Source organism: Dufourea novaeangliae, unplaced genomic scaffold (assembly GCF_001272555.1).
Source record: "Dufourea novaeangliae isolate 0120121106 unplaced genomic scaffold, ASM127255v1 scaffold565, whole genome shotgun sequence".
NCBI lineage: Eukaryota > Metazoa > Arthropoda > Insecta > Hymenoptera > Halictidae > Dufourea > Dufourea novaeangliae.
This window is the reverse complement of record NW_015374460.1, coordinates 69,586-87,768: the sequence shown is the minus strand read 5'-3', so window position 1 is coordinate 87,768 and position 18,183 is coordinate 69,586. Positions and strand designations below refer to the sequence as shown.

The following is an 18,183-nucleotide window of genomic DNA, read 5'->3' as shown; positions in this document are numbered from 1 at the left end:
TTTATGTAATTGTGTAATTGCAATTTTGTATTTTAACCACAGTTAAATAAAATATTTGGAATTGTTCATTAATACTGTTTTGAATAATGTTCAATGTGTATGTATACATAAAAGAAGAAGGGGATGCAGCAAAACAATTTTTATTCATATGTTATGTCGCGATACAAATTCTATCTTCTTAAAGAGACTCTGATTTATGCCATGTTTGAACTTATTTTCATCAGGAGAATCTTCTACATATATTTATAACATTTTAAAGAAAGTACACAGTAAAAGATCATACGCGTCGCCGAATACGTTATTGTTCCATTATGTCAAAAGAGTCTTTTGAAAAGAGGTACTTTAGGAATTTCAGAGGTTTTGAAACGGATCATTATTCGCAGTATACTGCTTTTTCGAGCGCCTAAAGCACTTCTTTCAAAACCTCTGAAATTCCTAATTATCTCTTTTGACATAATGAAACAATAACGTATTCGGCAACGCGTATGATTGCCCTTGCCGTTGAAACAGCTTTTAGAAATTGATTACTATCGAATTTTCCAAACTATTGCAGTTAAATCTAATAGATTTTTGTACGAATGTTCGGAGTAGTAATGAGTAGGGTTTTAAGGATAACATATAATTGTAAACATAATTTATGTGTATACAACATAATATGTATGTATATAATAAAAAATTTAGATATTGAAGTGGAAAACATTTATTTTCTTCTTTTTAAATGCTTCCCGAATTAATATTTTTTAACTTTTTTATTTTACTTAGAGGTTACAAAGTGAAATTATAAAATAATTAAAAATAAAAAGTAAAACCGCCGCATTGGGATTCCAACAGGGTCTCTTGACTGTTGCTCACGCGCTTAGGTTGCGGGGCATCGCGTCGAGAACGTGAATTTTCGCCGCAGTGATATTCGAACAGGATTTCCAAGGCAGCAGGATAGTAGAATCGTGGTACGGTTTACCCCCACTCTTTTCTAAATATTGCTCACCGTCTCTCGAACGGCCGGCGCACACGGCAGGGCTTGGATATGCTTGTGTGTGCCAGCACGGTGGACGTAAAGTGGGGGTAGCCGGGACGCATAGTGGGAGACGATGGTACGTCGGAGTGGGAGAGTGGTGGGGGTAAACAGTACCACGATTCTGGCATCACTGGCATCAGGCTGATGCCATCAGCCCGTGCATCGAATCAATCAGAATCAATACCCCAGAATCCCATAATCAGGAGAATTATTTCTGTCAACACTACAAATGTACATTATCAATGATGTAATGCCTCCACTCAGAGGTGGGTAAATACACGAATTTTTCAGTTTATACACGACACGTGTCGTAAATGTCGTATATCTGGAATGAAAATATCTATAACGTGTTTCTAACCTATAAAACGTTTTTCGTATAGGATATAAAGAAATGTCAATTTATTAGCAATTATAATTCTGATTAAAAACAATTAAATTAAATTCGGTTACATTAATGAAAAAGGGATGTTAAAAGATTTCAAAAAAGTGGTACAGAATAATAAACATAGTTTGTTTAGATTGAAACTTATGTTAATAAAAAGTTTATTTTTACTTAGGATGAAGTAAGATTGATCATTTACTTGAAAATTTGTTTCTTTTTATGTAATATCCCTTTTAGTGTAATTGATTCAGAACATTTGAAAGCATTTATTAATGCACTGAATGATCAATATTAGCCTCCTACAAGGAAGGCACTGGCAACAACGATGTTGGATGCACAATATGATGAGGTTGTTAATTCTACAAGGTAAGGATGAACCACAAGATTGAGTATTACTAATTGATGGTGGAAAAATTCAACAGTTAATAGTAAAACTGTTGTGGCCGTAGCCAATGTTACATCTTACAAGTGGCCCAAAACCTTTTCTAGACTCTTTGAACTTTAGTACAACAAGAGAAACTGAAGAGGTTCTGAGTGAAGTTGTAAAATAATTGATTTCATTAATACTGATAGTTTTACATTTATTGATATTAATATTCATTTCACAAACGTTTTCAGTCTCATCTGTACCGACAGTACTGCAACTTACCATATTTATATCATCTCTTCACAGCTGTATTTTCAATATCACAGTTACACACTAAAAACGCTACATTTGCGCCTTTTTTCATTCTGTCTCCTACTGAACTCCAAAGGTTCATATGGATTATGTTCATTTGTACCATTTATTTTTTGGCAATCACAGATAATTTATATACCTGTATAATAAAAGTTAATTTGAGTTTACATTTCGTGTTTACTATTACACCTACAATATTACATTTTTAACATTACATATGAAAAAGAGATAAGTATGTATTGTTTTTACTTATTTTTAAAAAGTTTTTCTACTTTTAATTGTTTAAACGTTGAAATAATTAATATTTCTATTTACGACATTTGCGACAAGTGACACGTTCAAACTGGACTCAAACCGATATATACATATACATATACAACGTGTCGTAAACGCATTCCCTACATGGTATAAAATACGTACCCACCTCTGGTGGTAATAATTATTGCCCTACCCTGTATATGTCTATAATGTAATATACAACCAACTGTGTGTCAGGTGGGTCAGGTGTTTATGAATGTCACAGTGTTTATGAAACGCTTTGGGATATATAGAGAAAATATGATTGAATTATTTTACAAGTAATAGTTTTAAGTGATTCAATCATGAGAAAATTAAGCCAAAAAATCTTTAAATGCATTACCATCATAATCAATGGTTGTCAGTTGTCACAAATACTATTTCATGGGTAATAACAGAAATATTTACTGATATTTACTACCAACCTATGTTCTGAAATTAGAGAAAAACATACTAATAAATTGGGTACGTATAATATGCATTTAGTTTTTGTGATATCTAATGCAACTGAGACACGTTTTTTTAATGTTTACATAAATATAATTATATATTTAATTAAATACGTAATATCTGAAATAATGATGTTGATTCTAGAGTCAGAAATGAGTCTGACACTTTTAGAAAATGAAGAACGGTGTTTCGGTGGAATGACATTTTTTGCACAAAGTCATCCAATTGAAGTTTGCGGAAGTAATGGTTTACCGCTTACACCAAATTCAATAACCATATATGGAAAGTCACAATTCCTGAAAACTATTCACCACCCGAATTTATCAACTTACCTTGACATAATCAGGAGTAAACATGGTGAAAAATCAATTCTTAAATTTTAGACATTCAGTAATCTTTTGTGGAATCATGTGATGTATATTAACATTGTATAATGTAAATTACTTTTCAGAGAGGATAGTGGTAGTTACGGAATATAATGGAGATCCATTAAGTAATAAGGAAAACTTAAGTATAGATGATATTATGAAAATAGCATTTCAATGCTTATTAGGCTTGGAACATATGAACATGTTAGATCTAGTGCACAGACATTTAAGTCCAGAAAATATACTCATTAATAAAAGTGGAAATGTACAATTATATAATTTTGGTTTATATTATATGACTGATAGTGAAAAGAATGTGTCTTTTCCGATTGGGTATGTATAAATAAAAGCTTTATTAACTTCGATATAATTCACATTCAAATTATAGAGATTAAATGTGAATTTTTTACATTTATTTATAGTTACCCAAAGTATACAACACCTGAAGTATTTTTAAGTTCTGGTATTAGTAGTCCGAAAGTAGATTCTTGGTCTCTGGGTATGATTATTGCAGAATTACTATTAGGGAGACCTATATGGCCAGCTGTAAAATTATCTCAATGTTTGAGGAAAGTTCTTAGTTTAATACATTGTGAGACTTCTGTATTCGAACGTTTGGCAAGGGAAAATAATTACTACAATACTTATATGGTTGTAATTTTTCTTACTACATTATTACAATGCTTTATTACTTTAGAAAATAGTAATGATTTATTATTGCACCAGGAATTACCTGACAACGTGAAAGAATTTGTAGATTGTTGTCTCCAAATACACCCCTCAAAACGTAAAACACCTAAAGAATTGTTAAAGCTGCCAATATTTAAAGAATTCTTGTTGAACAATGAAAAAGAAAGGGAAGAAAAGCGTTATAACAACATTATTGTAAGAAAAATGGATGAGTTATACTATTTATGGCAGTTGGCGGGTGGGGACATTACTGTGGAACTAAAGAAACAAGGTCTTATCAGATCACGACCGCCTATTCTATCTATTCCAAAGTAATCAGAAAAGTTTTATAAATAATTTATTGCATACAAATGAAGAATGGTTAATTCATTTTTGTTTTTAGTCTAGTTATACTCTTAGGTCAAATGTTCGGGCGTAGAGACACTGCTGGCTTACTTGATCTTCGTGTGGTCAAAGTGCCTCTCGATACACTCAGACAACGATTATCTCATATTCCGTATATAGCAAATTATCCGTGGTTAACAAATGAGTAAGTATACTGAAACTGTGTTAGTAAAATTTCTATATTTTCAACTCGTTAATTTGAATATCAATTTTACAGAATTATTTTATATGATAGATTATTACAGGTAATTGTACTATACATGTATGAAATTTTTTATTTTAGCGAACCTATGGATAGCTTTAAATATGGATACTTAGCAGAGACCGAATTTTATATCTAAAGGCGAGAAGAGAATCTTATATCAATAACAGATTGCTTACATAAATAAATATTTAGTGTGAAAAACAGATATTTACATAGTCAGTAATTTATTATAACATGTATATTATCATTTGTTATAATTTAGGTTTATCCCATTACTAGAGAAGCAATTATAGAAGAAGCACATAAAGATATACCACCACCTGTTCGAGGAGCTGTATGGGCAGCATTACTTGGTATTACTGGTGATATTCAAAAGCGCTATGATATGATTGATAAAGAAACACCCACTCATACAGATAGACAGGTAGTGTACTTTGATGTTATATTGTACTATTTACTGATTTATTACACTGAATGTCGTTAATAATCTTTTAGATTGAAGTAGATATACCAAGATGTCATCAATACAGTGAACTATTGTCATCTGGTGCTGGTCATGAGGGATTACAAAGATTATTAAAAGCATGGGTACGAAATAATCCTCATTATGTTTACTGGCAAGGATTAGATTCTTTAACAGCTCCATTTCTCTATCTTAATTTTAATAATGAAGGTAATAAATTAAATATATTCTTTGTTTTCTTGTTATCTGTATATTTAAGACATAATACTTTCGTTATAGCTAGAGCATTTGAATGCTTATCTACTTTTATACCGAAATATCTTCATAAATTCTTTTTGAAAGATAATTCGGCTATTATTCAAGAATATTTAGGAAAATTTTCACAAATTATAGCATTTCATGACTCTCAATTGGCTAATCATCTCAGATCGATTAATTTTGTACCAGAATTGTTTGCTATACCGTGGTTTTTAACAATGTTTTCACGTAAGTTATATATCATCCATATTATTAGTATGGAAATATTTATGTATCAAGATATTCAATCGAATGTGTTACTTTCAGATGTATTTCCACTTCATAAAATACTTCACTTATGGGATAAACTTTTATTAGGAAATTCTTCATTTCCACTTTTAGTTGGTGTAGCGATATTAAAACAGTTACGCGATTCCCTTTTAACTTCCGGTTTCAATGAATGTATTCTTTTATTTTCTGATCTTCCTGAAATAGATATTGAATTATGCGTTAAAGATTCTATGATAATGTATCAAAACACACCAGCCAGCATTACGTATAGAAAACATCAGTTTAATCAACCAAAGGTATAAATATGCATTTGCATGTAAGATAAAGCATGGGTAACTGTTTCTTGTTCTATAGGGCAAATAATAGCTATGGATAGTATTTTTCATGCGTCTTAGTTTGTGCATCACTTGAATGTTAACTAATTATTGTCAGAAAGCGGTAGATAAAACGAACGAAAGAAAAACAAAACACTGGAATGTTGTGCCAGTTATTGAGAAAACTACGTCAATCTCGTTATCGGTAATTTTGATGAAGATACAGTAATGAACGTGAAAGTTTAAGTTTTCATTAGTAAGTAACTTGTACTAGCCGATTCCGCGAATGTGGAAAATTTATGCATATTGACAGTCTTTATCGTAAAAGAATGTAGAGAAGTACCTTCTAAAATACTTAGTTAATAGAAAATTGGGACAATTATCCATGCCTTGTTATTATTTTATATTTGTAAGCTTAATATTATTATATTCCATTAAAGGATATGAATTGGCCTGAACCTGAACCAGACACCGAAAAAATGCCAAGAATCAGCGTAGATGACTTTTTAAATTTATTAGAAAACAATCCAGAAAGGTTAATAGTTGTCGATGTACGTAATAACATACAGTAAGTATCTTATTCTTAAAAGAAGAAAGACATTAGCTAAAATCATTTTTACATTCCGTGTCATCATTTTACTTTCATAGATTTGAAAGAGGTGCTGTAGCAGGAAGTATTAACATTCCATTTACGAGTGTACAACTGTCTCAAACTCAAATTGAAACTCTTGGACCGCAAGCCAAACCGATCGCGGAAAATAAAAACAATATTGTTGTAATCATAGGACCTCATGATCAAAATAATGCCCTGGTAAATGTATTATTGTTATTATTATTATTATTATTATATTGTACGAGGTGTGATAATGAAGTTTCGAGAATAATTCATTTGCAAATTTTATTTTGAAAATTAAACAGATATCAGACTATCGCTTTCAAAGTAGTCCCGTGGAGACTGTTCACAGGCACTCCAGCTTCGGATTCATTGATCGTAACATTTTTGATATCTGTTTAATACCCGTGTTACGGCACGAGGTGTTACAATAAAGTTTCGAAGATAATTTTGTTTCGGTCAAAGTGGTCGTAACTGTTTATATTTGTTGCTACTTTGACAGAAACAAAATTATTCTCTAAACTTTATTGTCATACATTGCAAATCTAACACGGATATTAATTGAAATAGATACTAGAAATGTTACGATCCATGGATTCGACGCTGGAATACGTGTGTATAGCTTTAGGGGACTACTTTAAAGGCGATAGTCTTACATCTGTTTAATTTTTAAATAAAATTTTTAAACGAATTATTCTCCAAACTTTATTATTACACCTCGTACATAATTTTGTTCTTGAACAGCATTGTAATGAAAGAATCTTTTATAGTTTGCAGATTTTCTTGTGAAATGTGGAATTATGGGAGTATGTTCATTACAAGGAGGGATTTTTGCCCTGCGATCAAAGTCTCCAAGCGTTATTGTAGCCACACGTTAAAGGAAATACTATATGTACATTTGTGAAATCCTTTCTTATGAAGTATATTAAGATTGCATTTAACACTTGTAATGGTTATAATTTGTATATACACAAAATATTAATTTTGTTACATTGCTTGTATGTTTCGACTTATATGGTTATAAAATTTGTACAAAAAAATTAAATGTCGTCTGAACTGTAAATATAACATTTTCGTAAAAATTATTTTTTTTTATATTATTTATAAATAAATTAATGTATGTATGAAACATCATTCTAATAGTAAAGAAGTTGAAACTATTTTATTGTACCACAGCCGACTCTAGTACTAGCCGTGCTAAAGGTAAAAATGGCAACAACGCGAGAGTCCAGCTTCAATATACTCATCGTTCTCCTAACGGGTAGAATTGCATGCGGGACATGAGGCAACAGCGTCAGAAAAATGATAGTGTCCGGCAACACTGTCTTCGCGTAGCAAATACGAAAACACAACTTGATGGTAACGAGGAACAAAATTTCTTTGTGGGTACTGCCGCTAGATGTCGTATTATCAAGCCGTTCCAAATATCGATTATGTGTTTCCGCTGGCGTCCGATTGTTTACATCCGCGCTTCGATCGATTCGGAGTTGGCCCCAAAGGAGCCCCCAAGGAGGCGCTTACAGACGCCTAGAATATGTCTTCAAGACGCCCAGAATGCGTCTTAAAGGCGCCTTTGTTACCAATTAGGACATTCAGTCGTTCAGTCCTAAAATGGCTATAAAATGAGCGTCTTTAAGGCGTCATGTGCTATCTGGGTACAGCTCCATTATTTCGCGTGTGTTTATTTCGCCTGTATTTCTTCTCCACGTACTTCCTACGCGTAATACTTACTTTACATTTTCAGCGACGGATATATATTTTTATCAACAAAAGAAGATAAGTTTCCAATAATATTTACATTTTATCCTGTGCTACTGTAATTATGATTATGATGTTTTGAATGTGTTTATTTTTTTTCCGATATAAAACGACTCTACAGCATCGTATCTACGTGGACCAGATGCAACAGTTGTCAGAAGCGCAAATAATTTAATCTAATGGGACTTTGCTACGAATGTTTTTATATTTATGTACTGCAATAGTAACATCTAATTGTAAGAATAATTTGTGTATACATTTGTATGCAAATTGTCTACGCACTCAGGTTATTGGGAGTCTCATCGGTAACGTAGATTCTTACGGGCATCCGAACGGCCAGCTCACACGGACAGAAGCAAAGTATGCTTGTTTAGCAGAAACTGTGGAATAAAGTGGAGGACGCCAGGACGTCGTGGTGGTGGAACCAAGTTCCACGATTCTGGCATCACTGCTGCCGAATCCTCCATGAGCGGTGTTGCCACGTTGTCCAGCACGGCTAGTACTAGAGTCAGCTGTGACTATACATATCAAGTATAATCTATGAACAGCTACCCTACTGGTAGTCATAGAAACTATGTGAAAACATTACAATTTTCTGTTACAGGCTGTGATACATTAAAACTATTATTATTACTATTGTTATTGTTTTCCTGGAGCATCGTATTAATTATTTTTTGAACATGGAAAATGATATTTCTCCAAGTCTTCAGAAGTGGATAAAAAAGTGTTTAAAAAAAGAGTTTGAAGCTAGTATACAAAAATGTTTGGACGAAGGCATGGACTGCACCGATATTACTAAAAAAATGATACATTCCAAGGAAATGTCTGCTTTATTAAACACAATGCGAGCTACAATTGGCGAACAATCGGCTTCAAGATCGGCATCAACTTTATTTTCTGACTCCCGACCTCAATCATCTCTTTCTTGCCTCAGTGATCAAACAAGCGAAGATTGGAACTCTCCTTTTAATAATGATGAATACTATAATGTTATTGTCGATGAGATCGGTCACGATAAACCAGCTCATGTTAGATTAGCTGCATATGAAGTTTTATTGAAAAATGATCTGTCAAATTTAAATAACAATCCAATATGGAATTCTCTTAAAAAGGCTCTATTGGATAGTCTCACGGATGAAAGTAGACCCATTTTTGAAGCTAGTTTACAAGTTCATGCAAAATTGTTGTCATGTTTGCAATCGTATGATGTGTACATGAATTTGCAAGATGCATTTAATGCTCAATACCATTCTCAGAAGACATTTGAAATACTACCAACATTGTTTACTGGAATTAATTTTAAGTTCTTTCTACATGAAAGAGTATTTCATATTATACATTTGATACTTCAATATCACGAAGAGAAACTGAAATCTGCAAGAAATTCTGATAAACCTATGGAAGAGTTAATAGAAGAATTTATAATTTTTTTGAGTACACATGTACTTTGCAATGCAACGCAATCTAAGACGTTAAATGTATTGAACATTATTTCTATATTAGAACCACGTGCTGACTGGTGTAAGAAGTGGATTGTTAATTTTGCTAGCAGAAAAATGTTTCTAACTGCATTAGGCAAGTCGCCTAGTTTTCTGCAAAACATAATGTATCATGTACAAAAAGGATTGGAGGATCCTCCACATTCTGTATCAGTTTCTATATTTGATGAACCAGTGGAAGTTATCATTAATGGAAATACAATTGAAACAGTAACTTATCTTCATTGCTTGTGTTTTGTATCGCAGCTTTGTGCTCAAGAAGCAGGCAGGAGACTCTTGGATGAAAATGTCTTCGAAAATCCATTTTCAGTTTCTGAATTCATAACGGCTTCTTTGAAAGCTCTAAATAAATTGTCTGTGGATACGTTAAATGGGGTGTATGATATCTCTTGCTATGCTTTGCAAATTATTTTAGATAAGCCAACAATTTTATACAGTTCCGAGTTTTACCATATTGCACTATGTCACTTACCTTCATTATCTGAAAATAACATAAAAATATGGCCGCACACATTAAATATTATCTTACACATGTTAGATACAGTAGATGGTTCCATATTTCTTATCTCTGAATGCAAGGAGCACACAGTAAATTTTGAAAGTAACGTGATAAAATGTCCAGCTATGTTTATTATAGTAATAGCATCAAATATGTTAAAACAACCTTTTTCTATAATGAATGATGAATATCTTATTAAATTATTAAAAGTAATAGAAAAGCTATTCGATGTATTTGATGCCTATGAAATTGTACAATATAAAATAGAAAAGGAATTTTATCCTGCTGTGTCATATTTCTATAATAAGTTAGATAGATTCTATTTTGAAAATGAAAATAAAGCTCAACAGATAAATAGGTAACTTCCATTTTCTTTGATCTTTATTTCATTATAAAATATAATTACATAAAAGAAAATTTTATTTATAGTGCTGTTAATATGTTACTTCTTAAAATGGTATCCATACCCTTTGGATTAAAAGCTCTTGTTCGAGAGTCATCAGTATTTCAGGAGCTAATTGAAGGATGCATTGCACCCTTAAGAATGTCATGGAACTCAATGAGAGTAGTCAACTTTGTATCGTCTGCTGCATTTTTTCACTTGGGATACAATACACTGGCTAATCTTGCACCCCATATATTGTCAACTTTACTTTCAGAAACATGTAAAATATTAGAAGATGTACACTACTTTCACGATCCGTGGGATCATGAAAGTATTCACACATTTTTACATATATTAACATTCTTTTCTCTTAATTTCAAATGTAAGGTTATTGATAGAAACGAATTTTATTTTATTATTAATATATTAAAGTTATTTAAACATTCGAAACATTTTTAGGCTTCTCAGCATTTATGACGAATGCACAAGAACCATTTAGTAGTGATGAACAGTATTATCCCCATAATTTACCTGAACTCTTTAGAGACACAATAAATCCTGAATCGAATTATCATTATTTAGGACTTCTATCGTTAAACACTATGATTTGGAATTTAAATATTTATGTGTTTTTAATAGAGTTACTGGATTTCCAGGTACTTATGTTCACTGCAAGAATATTTGAAAAATACTTAATTTTCTTATTTCTTTTTCATATAAGAAACATTTTTTTAGAGTATTTTATTAAAACTTCACAATTCGAATACACAAGAAACTGAAAATGATGAAATAAGTACAAACTGCATTGATGATTACACCTTAATGCGGCATAAAATTATATATAAGACATATTTAATTAAAATTAATGATGAAGAAGAATCTACTAAAGCAGAGGAATATGATATATCAATGTTACCACCTCCAAAGTTAAATAAACAGAACATATCTTCTTCAGAAACCGAAGACTTTACAGAATTAGAAACTTTGCTTCGAGATAATAAATCCGGATTGCTAGACAATTATTGGGTTGAAGACATTAGAGAAGCCTTTAAAATATTAGATGAACCAATGAAGGTGAACGTTTTTGTTTTATACAACTTCATAATTTTGTCAAATTAATTATATCTAACTCTATACCCATGACTTTTTTAGAACACTGTATTGATACTATTGATAGATCAGATGCATAAAGCAATTCCTATTGCAGAATGGGAAGAAAACTTTCAGTGGGAAGAAAGTTTTTCAGTAAATACAGATTTTTGGTTTCCAGAGGAAATACATGGAATCGATTTAGCTTTATATTATGCAGAACAGAACAATGTTTTAGCAAATACACTTGAAATGAAAAAAAAATTACAAGGATTTATCAATGCATGCTATACATTTATACAATATGAGAGACCAAAAAAATTTGATGGCTTTGATTGGTTTTTAGCAACAGTGTTTATTATTTGTGAAGGAGATATAGAAAAGTATGTACTACTTGTTTTATACCATTGAATTTTTTAGTCAAATTACATTATATGCCTTTATACAGAGTTTAGCCGACATCGTCATACACTTTTGAAAGGGTTCCTTGTGCAAAAATAAGTAACAAATACAGAATACAAACTTTTTATATGAAGCTGTGCCTTCAAAAGAATCAAATTTAAATATTTGTCAAGTACGCATATTATTAAATACGACTTAACTGACTTCAATACTGATTATTTTTATTTGTTGTAAGAATAGTGATCAAATATGTGTGTATTAGATTTTTTGAGGTACTTTTCTTGAGAATAAAGTCTTGTATGAAGAATCACACCTTTTATGGTTACTTTAAGGTTACGAGAGGAGTTCGTATCAACAATAATTTTTTTCACAAAAATTATTTTCTAAATATCAAATCATTTTTTAAAAACACACGCAACGTATTTTAAATAAACACCTCAGCTGACCGCGAATACACCCTTTATTAGTAAAAGCCAAACGCCAATCAAGATTTATTTGTGGATAATCACACAAATATCTTGACACAGCGTCTTTGAAATGGCTAATACCAATAGAAAAATTAGGGCAACTCTAGCTAGTCATATATCATCATTGGCAGGTCTCAGATTGAAAACTTAGTCACCATTATAATGATACTGCGCGTAAGAATATTATAAATCATCATCGACCTTTAGAATTATCTGAAAATACATTTGAAAAATATTTTTATATTTGCTAACTGATTACAGATGCAAAATACTTGTTACACAATTAATTAGATTTCCAGTAACTACATTTTTGTGGCCAAATTTGGGGAAAGTATCAGATAAGAATATTCAGGAAGAATGTGCTGCTCAATTTACATTTATGCAACTTTTGGAAACTGTTATTAATAAGGAATTCCCACACATAAAATTTGCACTTATGGTAGATATGTATATATATATATATATATATTGTATACATTTATAATATATGTGTTTACAACATAAATTGGAATTATTTGTTTGTTGTTACTACTCAGTGTTTTGGTTTATAACTGATGTTATAACAATTTTGTTAATTAATTTATGTTCTCACATAGAGTACATCTGGAATGAACTGGTCTTTAATATGTGATTTAATGATATCTCAATGCTTTTGGGGTATACTACCTTGGACTGAAATTATGAACTTATTTGGTATTTGTGTACTATATTCACCCGATTATATGATATATTATTGTGTATCACTTCTGTATCATTGTCGACATGCAATAATGCAACATGTGACAAGTGGAAAAATGTGGCCTGAACATATGGTATGTACACATTCACGTAATATGTAATATGTAAATTTATATATGTACAAAGTATTTTTTTACTTAGATGTTAGACGATTACCATTGTCATGAGTATATCAGATTTATGGATATATTAGATAAAAGATATGGAAACAAGATCTTACCAAAGCTAATAATAAAAGATTTTAATTCATTAAGTGTAATATGAACATCTGTTAATATAATATTGAAAGAAATAAGTTCACTATTTAATGAGCCTCTATGATAATAGAATAAATCAAGGAGGAAACGTTTGTGTATTGGTATGCATAACTCACGTTAACAATTTTAAAAAATCTATTGTTACATATCATTTATATTACATGCGTTTCTATGACATTTTTAATACTTACTGCTTCACAAAATACTCTCTATTAAATGCATTGTATACATGTATATACATGTAAATTAATGAATGATATTAAATTGTAATTTAGTAATTAAACAGTTTCGATCCATTTCCTAAGATAGTTCACATTCTACCATGTTATGAGAAACATATCTGAATATCCATATAATTGCATTTGTTTATTAGGTTCCCTCTGGAAATACTTTGTATGTACTATGTGCAATATTGATACAAGTCGTACCTTTTAAACTCAGGATAACGTATCAGGTGTAGAGTTTTTTTATTGGTAAAATATGCTTCGGAATTAGTGGATAAATAACCTTATATACAGCAATGACATAATATTGTCATGTATTCATCACATTTTTGCCTTGAGGGAATCAATCATCATGAATAGTAAACAGTTTTGCTACTTCATTTAAGTCATCGTATTTCGCGCCCCTGGCAAGTACCTGCGTGAAATACATACAGAATTATGTCTTATGTGTTACATTTTATATATATGTATATGTTAACTTCCTTAATACGCACCTGTCTAGCAATTGACATCCGATTAAAGATATTCCAAAGGACTATTCCAACCACAATATCGTCTCTTAAATAAAAAATAACCCCCTTCCCAAAATCATCATGTTTCTTAGGTTCCTCTGTTATTGTATTTTTATCATCACATTCTGATTTATCAGTTTCCGTTGAACTTGCGGCTTGGTCACTACTTTCTACTGTTTCAGATACTGTTCCCGATTTTATAGAACTTTGCACTGAACTCAATTTCTATTTTACAAAAATATGAAATATACGAATCTTAAGTAAATAATATGATTATAAAGTTAAGTTTTCATTTACTACCTCTTTTTCCTCTAAAGACTGAGTTGTTTCATTTGAATTAGAAGTTGGCATTGTTGAAACATTGGATTCTGATGCTTTAGCAAAAACACCTACAGTTGGCAGTGAAGAATCTACAATACCAATGGCTTCATACCCAACCTCTGGGCCCAAATCAGACCAAAACATTGACTGATGTAGATATGGTTTTCCTAGAAAAAATGGTCATACAAAATTAAATATAGTTCTTGTATGATAATTTTAATAATAACAAAAATTGGAACGTAATATGTTGTGCAAATTGTAATTTACCTGCACCAGTCATATTTTCTCCAGCTAACCTTCCCGAAACTACAGCATGATCATGATGCTCTACTCTTCTTCGACCGAGTCTAATATCATAAAAGCAGGCAGCATCTCCAGCAACCCAAAGATTGCTTCTAGCTTCTAATTCTGCATTTACAAGGAAGCCACCTATATCAGGATCTGTTTCTAAATGTGAAACTGTTGCCAGTTCAGTATTTGGTTCAACCCCTACAGCTACAATAACTTGATCAGCATCTATCTGCTCGTGTATATTGAATAACAAAATTGTTAATTATTGTAATAGTTATGGTATGTGTACATAATTAAATTACAATATAGAAATATTTAAACATAAACATACAATATGATTTCCTGAAAGAACAAGTGACATCTTTCCGTTTATGTAGGAATAATCCTCAACTTCAGAACTAGGAATACACTGAACACCTTCTAACATTGCTTTCTTTGTTGCCCATTCACTTAAATATTGCGGTAATACTTGATCCATTATAAACTTCTCTTTATATACTTGATATACTTTTTTGTCTTCAGGTACTGCATAAAGATATCGATAATTAAGTTTTTCTTATACGAAGTAATTATCTTCCTCTTAAAAGTAAATTAAATAACATACAATTACGGGCTAATGAGCAAGCAAGTTCTGATCCAAGAAATCCTCCACCAATTATTACTATATTTTTATACTTAGGATTATGCACACTGTCTTCTAAATCAAGAAAATCTTCTTTTGTTCTAAATGTTATAATTTTATCTTTAAGTTCATCATCAATTGATTCAAAGACTGGAAGATTTTTCGGTGAAGCACCTGAAAAAATATTACAATTAAAGATATACATATATCTTAAACAAGAAGTGAGGTATTGGGAGGCGGAAGAGAAAGGATCTGCAGAACTTGTGTGCAGGAGGAAGAAAGTTAGGGGGAGGGTGGATGTTGGCAGGAAGAGGTTGAGAAAATTCTGGGGGAGGGGGAGAAGGGAAGCAGTAGATGAAAGAGTTAGATGAGGTGAGAGGAATAGTAGCGGGAGAGGAAGAAAGGAGATGAGGACAGAGGAGTATCTTTAAGTAAGAGTGTGAGAAAGAAGGGTGAATGAGCGGAGACGGGAGCCACGAGTGCAAATTTGTAATATACGATAAGATAGATAATAAGTAGAATTATAAGTAGAGATAAGTTAATTATAAGCTGGATGTAAGCGCTCAAGGTATTAAGGATGTGGTACGTCTCTCTCTCTACGATACCTGATGTGAGTAAAGGAGTGCAAGAAAAGATAATAGAGGTAAATTGATTAATACATGTACGAGTAGGAGACAAAAAGCGAAATTGTAAAAAGGGTGGGAAACTGAAGCCTTGTGATCCCTAAGAGGAAATAATAAACTATTACATACATACATATATCTTAAACACAAAATAACAATACTTACCAGTTGCAATCAGACATTTCTCATACTTTAATTCATAACCATCATCAAGTGTCACAGTTTTATTTTGAACATCAATTTTTGTTACTTTCCAACCTGTAGCAACAGCTACCCCACCCTTATCAGATTCAACCAAATTATTGACTTGTGAATAAAATTCTGCTGGCTCATAAAATATACTGCAATATATAATAAACATATAAAAAAATCACTTTTTAAATGTGTAAATAATTATTAAACAAGTACCTTCTTTGTGTTCCATTCCATTGCCTAAAAAATAACTCTGCACTTATTTTTCTGTCTGTGTTATACCAAAGTTCTTTAGATAATGGTGGCCTCATATATGGAAAGTCATTTTCTTCTGTTACTACTAACACCTAAAATAAAATTTCTATTACGGAACTGTTTTTGTATCGAGCAGTTATAGAGTAATGTCATTATCATGTACCTTAGCTTTAGGATCTCTAGATTTAATTGATCTAAATGCAGAAAATGCAGCAGTTCCACCTCCTATTAAAAGGTACTGAACCTCTTTTGGAATGAAAGTAGAATTTGGGGGTGATTTATTTTTGTCCAATAATCTTCTATGTCTTCTTCCATCCTTCTTTCCTTAATGTTTAACATAAAAAATAATGAACTATCATTTTTTTGTATTTTGTAAGACATAGGATAACAACTGACATAGCTCAACTTACTCTTACTTACATCCTTTTGAAATTCAGATTTCTTTGCAGAAGATAATGTGGAAGATATCTACAGCGTACATTTAAATAAAGATATTAAAGGAAAAGAAATGTTTGTCTATATATACATATATATTATAAGTTGTGTAAGAGTAAAACTAAATACAAAAACAAAAATATAATTAATATAGGATTATTAATATTATACCGCATATATTGTAGCTCCAGCTATAAGCAAAGCAACTAGTATCTTCCAATAGGGTGGTGATGGTGGTTTATTGTTAGACTTCGGTGAATCTGCTGGTTCTTCGCAAGCTTCATAACAAGATGGTGGACAAGATGCATTAGGACGAGACTCACATGTAGGGACAGTTCTCTGTGGTTGGGAATACCTACTTTTGGGTACACATTCTTCAGGTTTTATGGTAGTGCCTGGAGGCTTGTACGTTTTCTTATCACTAGCATTGGAACTATACCATAAATTATTAACACTGACAATTCCTAAAAGACAATACAAAATTTAAAGTAATAATTACGATATTGAAATAAATTTTATTGTTAATTAACTACATACACTTCTCAAAATATTAATTTGTGAAAAATAAATTGATAAAATTTGTATACGTTTATTGTCGCACAAACATATGCAATATAAAAAATGTTTACAAATTATATTTTCGAATAGTGCAAATATCTATGAATTCTTATCAATTATACCATATTTAGTAAGGCTTTTGAGGTTATGTCGCGTGGTGTATACTTCAAAATGGAACATATGTATCTCACACAAACTTCAACAATGTTAAAGAAAAACGAATACCACACAGAAGCATAGATGTAATGGCAATCAAACTTCATTATTTATAACAACCATGCCAATGTACAGCAAAGAATTCATTGAAAACTGAATCAAAGGCGAATCTGAAGGAACATTTTCACTTAAATTATTACATATAATTAAATGGACACTTACCGATATATTTTAAAGGACGACTGAAATGATTAGCATGTGAATGCCTTGTAAGTTTTGGCAATCGTCCGACAAATCTACCACAACTTAACATTTTTGACGGGCCAATTTTGGCCTTACGCAATATGGTGGTGGCGCGTGCGGCCGGCTCTGTTGTTCACGCGCACAATTGGAAGTCGTATGGTTTTCTTAATACATTTCATTGACATAGGATACTCCATTACCTAATTTCTTTTACGACAAGGTCGTAGTTTATTTACGAATCATCAATTTTCTACTACTTCATTAGAAAT

At 31.5% G+C, this 18,183-nt stretch overlaps 3 protein-coding genes across 4 annotated transcripts; 2 read left to right on the top strand and 1 right to left on the bottom strand.

Moving 5' to 3' along the window:
* The first annotated feature begins 1,261 nt into the window (after positions 1 to 1,261).
* On the top strand, positions 1,262 to 7,432 carry LOC107193133 (TBC domain-containing protein kinase-like protein). Its single transcript, XM_015582531.1, is given in 13 exon segments — positions 1,262 to 1,281; positions 2,968 to 3,180; positions 3,275 to 3,524; positions 3,614 to 3,842; positions 3,918 to 4,192; positions 4,264 to 4,510; positions 4,733 to 4,894; positions 4,966 to 5,143; positions 5,213 to 5,419; positions 5,498 to 5,757; positions 6,216 to 6,343; positions 6,424 to 6,600; positions 7,133 to 7,432. Coding segments are annotated over 13 exon segments (2,502 nt in total). The 5' UTR covers positions 1,262 to 1,265; the 3' UTR covers positions 7,293 to 7,432.
* Positions 7,433 to 8,826: 1,394 nt separating this feature from the next.
* Positions 8,827 to 13,489, top strand: LOC107193128 (protein broad-minded-like). Its single transcript, XM_015582526.1, has 8 exons — positions 8,827 to 10,502; positions 10,574 to 10,916; positions 11,042 to 11,185; positions 11,265 to 11,603; positions 11,682 to 12,001; positions 12,749 to 12,926; positions 13,084 to 13,299; positions 13,367 to 13,489. The coding sequence occupies exons 1-8, from the start codon at positions 8,827 to 8,829 to the stop codon at positions 13,487 to 13,489; spliced, it is 3,339 nt and encodes a 1,112-aa protein (XP_015438012.1).
* A 463-nt stretch (positions 13,490 to 13,952) lies between these two features.
* On the bottom strand, positions 13,953 to 17,998 carry LOC107193130 (apoptosis-inducing factor 1, mitochondrial). Of its 2 annotated transcripts, XM_015582529.1 has the most exons (13): positions 17,894 to 17,998; positions 17,317 to 17,421; positions 17,129 to 17,235; positions 16,933 to 16,990; positions 16,686 to 16,846; positions 16,484 to 16,614; positions 16,241 to 16,416; positions 15,435 to 15,626; positions 15,162 to 15,355; positions 14,807 to 15,059; positions 14,519 to 14,706; positions 14,201 to 14,443; positions 13,953 to 14,121 (listed from the first exon to the last, which is right to left on the bottom strand). In XM_015582529.1, exons 1-13 carry the CDS (start codon positions 17,982 to 17,984, stop codon positions 14,050 to 14,052), a joined length of 1,971 nt encoding a protein of 656 aa, XP_015438015.1. In that variant the 5' UTR covers positions 17,985 to 17,998; the 3' UTR covers positions 13,953 to 14,049. The 2 variants fall into 2 exon arrangements, with proteins under 2 accessions (XP_015438015.1, XP_015438014.1); XM_015582528.1 differs by having other exon boundaries at positions 17,129 to 17,421.
* Between the last annotated feature and the right edge of the window lie 185 nt (positions 17,999 to 18,183).

Bases quoted from the DNA above. Each gene is read 5' to 3' on its own strand.
- LOC107193128 (XM_015582526.1), top strand. From the start codon at position 8,827: ATGGAAAATGATATTTCTCCAAGTCTTCAGAAGTGGATAAAAAAGTGT. The intron at 10,503-10,573 runs GTAACTTCCATT...TTTTATTTATAG, and splicing joins AAAGCTCAACAGATAAATAG to TGCTGTTAATATGTTACTTC. The intron at 11,604-11,681 runs GTGAACGTTTTT...TGACTTTTTTAG, and splicing joins TATTAGATGAACCAATGAAG to AACACTGTATTGATACTATT.
- LOC107193130 (XM_015582528.1), bottom strand. From the start codon at position 17,984: ATGTTAAGTTGTGGTAGATTTGTCGGACGATTGCCAAAACTTACAAGG. The intron at 16,991-17,128 runs GTATAATATTAA...TGTACGCTGTAG, and splicing joins CTGGAGCTACAATATATGCG to ATATCTTCCACATTATCTTC. The intron at 15,060-15,161 runs GTATGTTTATGT...ATACACGAGCAG, and splicing joins TTCTTTCAGGAAATCATATT to ATAGATGCTGATCAAGTTAT.